This window comes from Halichoeres trimaculatus, unplaced genomic scaffold (genome assembly GCF_033239565.1).
Source record: "Halichoeres trimaculatus isolate MK-OKI-2021-1 unplaced genomic scaffold, fHalTri1.1 fHalTri1_scaffold_11, whole genome shotgun sequence".
Taxonomy (NCBI): Eukaryota; Metazoa; Chordata; class Actinopteri; order Labriformes; family Labridae; genus Halichoeres; species Halichoeres trimaculatus.
Window position 1 is genome coordinate 26,150,197 of NW_027437189.1, and position 10,509 is coordinate 26,160,705.

At 39.7% G+C, this 10,509-nt stretch overlaps 1 protein-coding gene across 1 annotated transcript; it reads left to right on the top strand.

Moving 5' to 3' along the window:
• The first annotated feature begins 642 nt into the window (after positions 1–642).
• Positions 643–10,207, top strand: sars1 (seryl-tRNA synthetase 1). Its single transcript, XM_074682472.1, has 11 exons — positions 643–866; positions 1,878–1,948; positions 2,066–2,146; positions 2,253–2,411; positions 3,147–3,290; positions 3,472–3,627; positions 4,844–5,065; positions 5,323–5,452; positions 8,272–8,429; positions 8,540–8,669; positions 9,213–10,207. Exons 1-11 carry the CDS (start codon positions 671–673, stop codon positions 9,365–9,367), a joined length of 1,602 nt encoding a protein of 533 aa, XP_074538573.1. The 5' UTR covers positions 643–670; the 3' UTR covers positions 9,368–10,207.
• The last annotated feature ends 302 nt before the right edge of the window (positions 10,208–10,509 follow it).

Sequence of the window (10,509 nt, forward strand, 5' to 3'; positions counted from 1 at the left end):
AGGTGCAGGAATTTTTATTCTTATTTTGGATAATGTAGAATAATCTTGCCAACAAACCACAATTAATCACTGCAACAGTATACTTCAACCTTCAACAACATTCAGTAATAGTGCTGTAAAATCAATAAGAGCTGAGTCTTCGACCTACTGACTCATTCTACCCTTGAGGACAAAGAGGAAAGGGGCAGCTGAAGTGCTTAAGACAATCCTGTCCTGCTCGACTCGACCTGGAAGCTAAGTAGTAGCAATAAAAAATAATCTGTAACCAGCGATATTAGCGATGATGATCTCATTTTGAAGTGTGGACTACAATCTGGCAAATATCTAGAAGGGAGCCTCTTTCAAGATCACTTTCAAACTCCTCACAGCCCATTTAAATAGTAACAAAGTAGTAGTAAAATTACAGCAAGTCTGTAATCTTTACTTTGACTAAGCAGTAAAATTACTGTGTTTCATCACATTAAAAGAGGAAAAGATAAATGCATAAGGTTTTCCATACATAGTGTAGTACTTGTGATGGCAATACTCCACTATCACTACCACCACAAAGCAGGGCCACAAAATGATCTTGCTAAGGGCCCCCTAATGTCCAGAACCAGCCTTGGTGACAGTTCAACTTGTAATTCCGGTTAGACAGCTTGAGCGTGAACTGGCTACCAGTTTGCGGCGCATGCGCCTTGGAGTAGCAAGCGCTTCCACACTTTCTCTGACAGCCGAGCAGCGTGGAAAGATGGTGCTCGATTTGGACCTGTTTCGAACTGACAAAGGCGGCGATCCAGAAACCGTCCGTGAAACTCAAAGGAAGAGGTTCAAAGATGTCGACCTGGTTGACAAACTGATCGCTGCAGACACAGAATGGAGAAAATGTAAGAGTCCCTTTTGTATCTATTGCTCCAGCCGTAGTAGCTCACGTTCGCGGGTAGGCTAATGCTAATGTTAGGCGGACGTCAGCTCAAACCAAACCCCTTTCAAAATCTGACGTCTTTACTTTCAGTTCCTGAATATGGACTGTTTTAACATATTGTCTGGGGACATTGATGACTTACTTGTACAAACGAAACTCACTCATCGATACGGTGATTTTTAATCATGAAAAACAGAAATTAAACGATACCTTTGCAAAGAATAAGGCTACTCCCCTGCCCCGCCTGCAATATCGTCAGTGCTAAATGACGATTCACTTTACTGCAGGTTAACCTGAACTATCCTGAAAAGTAGACGATTTGTTTGGACAGTAATAATTTATTCCTGATGTAATGATGCCGTACTCACATGTAGACATCAAATGGATATCTTTCACTAAAATCTGCCACGCGAAGAACACAGCTATGTGTCATTAAGTGGGGGATTCCTTTTATGCAAGATTTCAAAGGGAGTTTGGTTCTCCTGAGGAACTGACTCAGCCGCAGCAGGGCTAACATTAATTCACTTTGCATCACTCGAGAAACCTACATGAACCATTTGGTTTCCGTTTGGTAGTGAGCTGTGCTTATTTATAAGGATTTTGATTGATATCAATAAAGCACTGTTCATTTCCGTTTTCATAATGTTAGACTTACAACTTAATGTTTGCTAATGCCGGGTTAGCCTAGCGTTGCTGGCTAGTAACGTGCAATCTGATGCAATCCCAGCCAATAACCAGCCAAGGCACCCCCCCTTCGGTACAGACACTATTCCTTTTTTGATGTGGACTGATAACGAGATTAATTTCATGATACATGGTTCCAGGTTTCATCATAACTTTATCATAATTTATGGCTAAATTTGGAGTTTTTATTACTCCTTCAAGTACATATCACAAGGTTGAAGCCGTGCTTCTGCGGTTTAAGACACTGTCCCATGTACTTAATGACTGACTGTTATTTGTACCCTAACAGGCCGCTTTACTGCAGACAACCTCAATAAAGCCAAGAACCTATGCAGCAAGAGCATTGGCGAGAAAATGAAAGTAAGAAAGCACCTGGACACTGAATCAGGGGCACCAAATTAAAAGGCTGTGTGTACAAAACCACTCCTCAGAAGCAGTGTCTTGCCTATTTAACGCCTTTTTATGCTGATGATGCAGAAAAAGGAGCCAGTGGGAGATGATGATTCTGTACCTGAAGAAGCACAGAACCTGGAGTCTCTCACAGCTGAAACACTATCGGTATGACTGATAGTAAATTCACCCATGTGACAGTATTCTTCTGCTGAGTTCAATATGTTAAGTTTCTTCTCCACTTCCTAACTTGTTTTTAATTTTTCCATGTTAGGCTCTCACAGTTACTCAGATCAAGAAGGTGCGTTTGTTGGTCGATGAGGCGGTGGAGAAAACTGACAGTGAGAGAATAAAGCTTGAGGCAGAGCGCTTTGAGCACCTGAGGGAGATTGGCAACCTTCTTCACCCATCTGTACCCATCAGCAATGATGAGGTAAGGGACTGACTCTGATACAGCAGGTCAGGGTGATAAAGGAAACTACAGTTATGCCTCTATAAGTAATAATGACTATTTTGGGGGTATTTTAAAGACTTACTTTGTAGTTGAAAAACATTATAAAAAAATGCATCCTACCAAGATTCATTACTACTTCCTCACACTTTAAAAAACTTGAATTTACCTTGGCAACCAAAAAATACATACTTCTTAATATAGAGCCAATGATCACAAATATTTCTGTTGTGAATCATACAAATTAATATTTAAAGCAGACATATTGCTCAATCAAAGCAACAATCTCTCTGAGGATTTTATGTTAGCACAAAACCAGTGGTACTGTTGGTCAGTACTTTCATATTTTGTGAATATATGATTATGTTTTCAAGAATCTAGAATGTTGCTTTAAGTGCACAATAATATTTTATGTGGTGTCATATCTAAAATGTTAAATGATAAAGGCTCTTGTACAGATACATGTATATGTTTGTTGTGTTTAGGATAGATTAGAGGTTTAATTAAACTCTGATTAACTAAAAGTCTGATATTGTAAATAAATATTGCAGACTGCTGAATAGTTTGACTTTTTTACCGATGATGTTTTATTGTAGCATTATTGTACACCATCTGAATACTATACTTATTTCATAATCCTGCTAATAATCAATTTTTTTTACAACCATTAAGTCTGATAGGTAAAATAATCTCCCATTTCTTATTTCCTCCTGACAGGATGCAGACAACAAGGTGGAGCGTACCTGGGGCGAATGTGGCGGTCAGAAGAAGTACTCTCATGTTGACCTGGTGGTTATGATTGATGGATTTGAAGGGGAGAAGGGAGCTGTTGTTGCTGGAAGCAGAGGTTACTTTCTAAAAGTGAGTTCAGATTAAAATCAACAAATATGGAACATAACTAAGCAAATCACTTAAGAAAATCTCATGCAGTCACCTTTTAAGCCTACTTGCATTCTTAAAATAAATACTACAACTAAACCATTGAGAGTTGGGATTTTAAAGACACAGCTTGATATGTTTTTCTCTCCTCTGTTGCGTTAAGGGACCGCTGGTTTTCCTGGAGCAGGCTCTGATCAATTATGCTTTGAGGATACTGCATGGCAAGAACTACACCATGCTATACACACCCTTCTTCATGAGAAAGGAGGTGATGCAGGAAGTAGCTCAGCTCAGCCAGTTTGACGAAGAGCTGTACAAGGTGAGAAACATGAGCTAAATTCCTAGACTCCTCCTTTTGACTGGCATTTACGTTTCTTAGGTATTTGTGTTTTTGCACTTGGAGTTTTGGATCTAACTGTGGTTCAACTGACTGGTGAGAAAAAAAGAGAAATTTTCTGTCTTGTATATTTACCATTAAACTTTAAAAAAATAGATGAAGCTGCTTTGATTAGTTTAGAAATAACACAAGAACCAATGTTTTGACCTAAGACTCATCCGTATCTTCTACCTTAATTTGGTAGTTTTGTTACACATTATGAACACATAGCAGTGTTTAATGCACTGTCCAAATTTAATTTTATTTATTATTAATCTTTTGCATTTGAGAGTTTTGTAAAAGTAAAACAGAGCAGTGTCAAATACTTTGCTAACTTGGGAATACTTTATTAATTTTGTGTAAATTGAAATGATCATGTTGACCAGCCATAAATTAAAATAAATGTGGAGGTTATTGGAGTTTTTATTTAATATAGAGATTTTTTTAAACTATTGCTGCTGCTTTTATCAGCCACAAGAGAGCGATAGTCTACTATTCAGAGATACACACCAGCCACAACAGGATCAAAGAACCAGTTATCCTTGTCTTTATGGAGCAATGTCAATTCCAGCTGCTTGATTATAAAAGTGGTTTGTTTGCCACGGTATAGACATGGTTCTGTTAGCTGAGTGGATGACAGTGTGCATCTTTGGTGACTGCAAAACAAAGCGAATCACTCGAAACAAACTACATTTTCAACTTGTGTGCTACAGCTCTCCTGGTGTTTTTGCTTTTTAAGTGCAAGAATGTCTTGACAGGACACATGTATTGCAGATCTATTTCTGAAAATATATTACCATTTCTTAAGCAAGGTGGTGTTTCTGTTGTTGCTGTTTAATTTTAGGAAAAGTGTCAGTGTTGAGGTCCTCTTCAGCACCTCATCTGTCTTCATTTGCACTACTTTTTATGGCACTAATAGCACTACAGATATGGGCAATAAAACTTTTTCCAGAGAAGTGAAGCATGGTTTCAAAAAGAAACAGATGATGTTACAAAAACTGATGCAACAGTTTTTAAAATTCTAGTTTTCTCTTTTTCTAAATCTGGTTGGATATTCCTTGTTTCAAAAATTTACCAGGTCTAAAAAAAGTCAACAGTAATTTGCAGTTACTGGATTCTGTCCATTTACATTTTTAAACCCTCTCCATATTCACTTCAGGTTATCGGTAAAGGCAGTGAGAAGTCGGATGATAACTCCATCGATGAGAAGTATCTCATTGCCACCTCAGAGCAGCCTATTGCAGCCTTCCTGAGGGACGAATGGCTCAAGCCTGAAGACCTGCCCATCCGCTACGCAGGTTACTCCACCTGCTTCAGACAGGAAGTAGGATCCCATGGCCGAGACACCCGCGGGATCTTCAGGGTGCATCAGTTTGAGAAGGTCATTTGCGGAAAATATTAGAATTACTTGTGAAATGATGATTCAAAACAAGTCAGAGGGAATTTTTGTCATTCTTTCATGAATTTACCAAAAAACGTTATACATCTTTTTAAAAACATTTATACATCCTTCGTATGTGGAGTGAGAACAATTCTCAATTTATGATCGGATCAATCATTAACAGTAACTTTATCTGTTAATAAACAAAATAATGCACTGATAAAGTGTTTACATTTATTTCTCCTTTTCTCTTGTAGATTGAGCAGTTTGTCTATGCCTCCCCACATGATGGTAAATCATGGGAGATGTTTGATGAGATGATCGGGACGGCAGAGGAGTTTTATCAGTCACTAGGAATTCCTTATCGCATTGTGAACATTGTCTCAGGTAAGTCCAACGTACCTGTTAACACTTGTACCACAGCGTGAAGCTGTTTCTGCCACTTGTTGAATTTATTTTAAACATCGTGACTTTGACTGTTCTCATGAAACGTCTTAAGCCTTTGAAATCAGAAACCACACAAGTAGGGATGGGGATTAATAAGATTTTGTCAATACCAATGCCCTTATCAATTCTGCTTATTGATCTGATTCTTTATCGATTCCCTTACCAATTCCTGTTGTGAATTTTCTTCGTACAAAAAGTAGCTTTACAGGTTTTCTGTGCCAACAACATTTAATTGAGTTTACACTGAAAGTGACTAAAATGTAATTGGTCCCTGAGGAGTGGACTCGTTAAAACTAACATATTCACCCTCACACAGCCAGGTTTCAGTCAGAGCAAGTAAATCAATGTGATAATCTGATATAATTTCATTAACTAGCACAGCTTTAGATGATAAAGATCTCATATTTAATAAACCACATTTGACTTTAACGTCATGTGGTTCATCCGCGCCCAAAGTTTTAATTTTTATAAGATTATCATAATTCACTCCTTTATTATTATTATCATTATTATTGTTATTGTTGTAGAAAAAGGGTCTCGTCGGGGAATCGACACAGTCTCTATGTTAGAACAGTAGTGGCTGGGAAAACTGCACTAAGGGAAACGCATAGGAGCGTGTAGGACTGCAGCTCTGCTACCTGGTCTCCACTCTGAGTTGTCAGATGGGTAAACTAATAACATCACCCAGATTTCGAGTCAACCGAGCTGCGCCATCCAGAGTGGGATGAACGCCATATCGGCTAATTAGACCAGGCTTGCCCCAGAAGGGTCGCCAGTTGTCTATAAAACCCACGCCATTATATGGACACCAGTTAGACAGTCAGCGGTTGAATGAGGAGATGCGGCTAAGCATTTCATCATTTGCCCTATTTGGCAGGGGGCCAGAGAAAATTACGGAGTCCGACATAGTTTTGGCCAAAGCACACACCGACTCCAAATTAATCTTTGTGACTTCCGACTGGCGACTTCGGGAGTCATTTACGCCAACATGTATAACTATCTTACGAAATCTACGTTTATCCTTTGCCAGCAGTTTTAAGTCGCCCTCAATGTCGCCCGCTCTGGCTCCCGGGAGGCACTGAACTATGGTGTCTGGCGTCGCTGATTTCACATTCCTTACTACCGAGTCACCAATCACCAGAGTGTTGAGTTTCTTTGCAGGTGTGTTGCTAAGAGGGGCATATTCATTGGAAATTTGAACATTCCGGTTATCCGGCGTGCGATTTTTATGCTTGCGGCTATGTTTCCCTCTCACGGTCGGGCTAAGCTAAGACGGCCCGCACCGGCTACAGGGGGCTGGCTAGCAATAGCTAAATGTGGCCTAGCTTCGGTGCGGAGCCGCGTCTCCAATTCAGTAACCCTCGCCTCCAGAGCTACAAATACGCTGCATTAAATACATCTATCGTTATCCATAAATGAGGACAAGGAATAACGAAACATCTGACACACCGGGCATAAACGACTTGCAGAAGGAGAGTCAGAGTGAGAGCTGGAGCTAGAGTGAGAAGACATCACTAGTGCTGGGGAGCTAAAAGGCTAACAGAAAAACCAGTCGTCAGAACGCCGAAAAAGTGTACACCTTTGTGGGGAAAAAAGGCAGAGTGCTTGGTGAAAACTATTACAGATCGATAAGATGGTAAGTTGGAAAAGAGTGAAAATCCGTTGCAGGGAAAACAACAAAGATAGTTGACAGCGAACGACACGACCGTGCTGTACACAGAGTAAAGGAAAACCGGAAATGACACCACACACTCACGTGACCGCAGAGATCCAATCCAGCCAGAAGTTCAGTTTCTGATATGTTTTATTTATACCATTTCGAATGAACCGAATATGAATCTCCTGAGAGAGCGAGTAATGTACATTTCTTTATGAAGTCAGTTCTTCAGTAAAACTACAAGCTGAAATCTGAGTTTTCTTGGGAAATGTTATCTAACTGCTAAGCTAAGATAGCTGCAGCAGACTAGTTGATGTAAGGCCTGGCGGCTCTGGCAAAATGTAAAGAATTGATAAAAGAATTGTTGAGCACAAAGGCTAACAATATCAATGGATTGAGATATTTCTTATCGATTCTCAACAGGAACCGGTTTTCAATTCCTATCCCTACACACAAGACATTAAAATGTTGGTGTTTTTGGTGTTTCAGCTATCCTGCTTTGTTAATGTACTTACTTTAAAGAGCTAATGTGCTTGTCGGAACAGGAGCTGAAATGATTAGCCAACTAATTATTTAATCAGCTGCTGAAAATGCAAACCATGCAAAGGCTTGAGAGAGATCCGTCTAGATGGCAACCATAGACCTGCAAGAACTTTATACACGTGCCCATTCTTTTTAAACTCTTAATATCTGTAGCAGTTAAGCAGTATCAGCACCTGAATGACACAAAAATCTGTTTTGTTAGAGAAAGATTGCAATGATGGCAGTTTTAATAGCTGCAGGAAAACTTAGAGAGGGGGTATTGATTTTAGTCAGCAAACTTACCACTTACTGCCACTAATTCCTAAACATTGCTCCATTGAGCCCTTTTTTGGAGCTGCTTTTGAATGAAAAGACATAAATTGATGAATTCCCTTAAGGAAGCTTGTTTATGAAATTATTCTTGATTTTTTGACACTTTCATAGACTTAACCCATGATTATTTATTACAAAATAATAATATCTGATCATAACTTATTATTTTGTGATGAGGAATTGATGTAATACAGGCCATGGGTTGGGCTCCACGCAGCTTTGTGAACTCTGGTGTTTGTTTCTGAAGGGGCCCTGAACCATGCAGCCAGTAAGAAGCTGGACCTGGAGGCCTGGTTCCCTGGCTCTGGTGCTTTCAGAGAGCTGGTCTCCTGCTCAAACTGCACCGACTATCAGGCCAGACGCCTTCGCATCCGCTACGGACAGACCAAAAAGATGATGGACAAGGTGAGCATGCTCCATTACTGCTGCTGACCCACAGATCACAGAAGTTCACCCAGAAATTCTGTCTGTGGCTGCATCCTCATGTTGTTTCCTCTTCTTGTGTGGTTCTTTAGGCAGAGTACGTTCACATGTTGAATGCAACCATGTGTGCCACCACTCGTGTGATGTGTGCCATCCTGGAGAACTACCAAACCGAAGAAGGCATCATTATTCCAGAGAAGCTCAGGGAGTTCATGCCTCCTGGTAAGAAGTACTTCACATGTTTTTTTCACTTAAACGAATAACAACAAAAAAGTCATTTGGTTTATAAAGATGACGTTTACTTCATCAGGAGTAACAAAAAATAAGTTGGCTCTGAGGGACTTGTAGTTTAATGTGGGGATAGGACCACATTGCTCTCATTGTTTTTTTTACACACACACACAGACACACACACACACACACACACACACACACACACACACACACACACACACACAAAACTTGTTAACTTAAATCAGAGCCATCCAGAGCAGTAAGGATTTTAAACAAAAATTGAAATCCTCCGAAGTCAGAGAAAGAGTGTTGAACAGGGCAGACTGATCATCATATGACAAGGTACAGAACCGAAGATCTCCTAGTTCAAGAGACAAGAGGAAGGAATGATTCTTCAAAGTTGGAACAGTTTGTTAAATCCCGTCACATTTGAACTTTTTACCCGCTTCAGGAAGTTTTCATTTTTATCATTTTTGAGTTTTTTAGTTTGAGTGCTTCTTTTCTCACCAACTCCTATCCTCTTTTCTACAGGTTTAACAGAGATGATCAAGTTTGTCAAGCCTGCCCCCATTGATCAGGAGATGTCAAAGAAAGCAAAAAAACAGCAGGATGGTGGGAAGAAGAAGAAGAAGGGAGGAGGAGACCTGCCCAACGCCATGGACAACATGTCTGTCAATGACTCATAGACTTCTATGACAACACAGTCACTTCACCAACTGTTGGATAGAAACTGATGGAGTAGAGCCTTGTGTGTGCTGACCAAGGGTCAGAGCAGTTGTTAGAAAACCAGCTCTTGATGTAGTGGAGGCTCTGTGCTGTCTATTTCTATCTGAGTAGCTGGTGAATCCATCTCAGCTGTTCTCCCCTCATCCACATAAAGCACACTGAAAAGGGAAACTCTGCTCTTTCCTCTCAAAGTCCACTGAGCACCTCTTTATCTGTCTGTCCTTCATTCAGCAGCAGCAACATCAAGCCTAAAACAAACCGATAAAAGTGAAACTTGGTCAGAATATCCAGATTCCTTTTCATAGAGTTGGTGATTGACTGGATTGTAGAGCAGAAAAAAACATGGCATATTTCTGAGTAAATGTTTGTTTCCTGAATTTTTGGGGATGTAATTTCAATGAAAGGTGTGGTTTTTGAAAAACTCGCCGTTAATTGTCTGAAGTCTTCATTTGTCAGCTCTTCATTGAGACCAAAACCTTCATCTCTTGTTGTTTCCTGCCAGCAGCTTAGAGGTTAATCTATATACTGTAATTAAAACAATCAGGTGTTACAGTTTTCTGTCTGTTTAAGGCTTCGCTTCATGTCCCCTCAAACCACTGTCCTCATTGTCATCATCATAATCATCCTCTGCCAACATTGTTGCTCAACATAATTGTTGACTGTAACACTGTCCACAAGCTTCTGAATGAGACATCAACGTTGTCTGTCAGCGCTTGTTAAAACAAATATTTAAAATATATGAACTTATGAGCATTGGTGATGTGGCACTCAGAATAAATACAGGTGGTATGGAAGGTCTTTGTGTGCTTTGATTTTTTAAAATCTTTTTGTTTTTCTCAGGGACAAACTTTAACGAAAAATTCTGCATTTTAAAATTTGGCTGTATTCACACATTGTCAAAGTTTTTATTTTCATGTAACCTGAATTGCACCTGATCATGCCCAAAATTTAGGTCTGTAAAAGAGGCTCTGTGATTAGAGAGCGGTCTTTAAAGGTCAAGGGTCATCATGTTTATGTCTCACGGCCATACAGATTGACAGATTTTGGCAAAAGACAAAGATTCAGAGAGAAAATGAAAACAAAGCCAAAAAATACTTTTTAA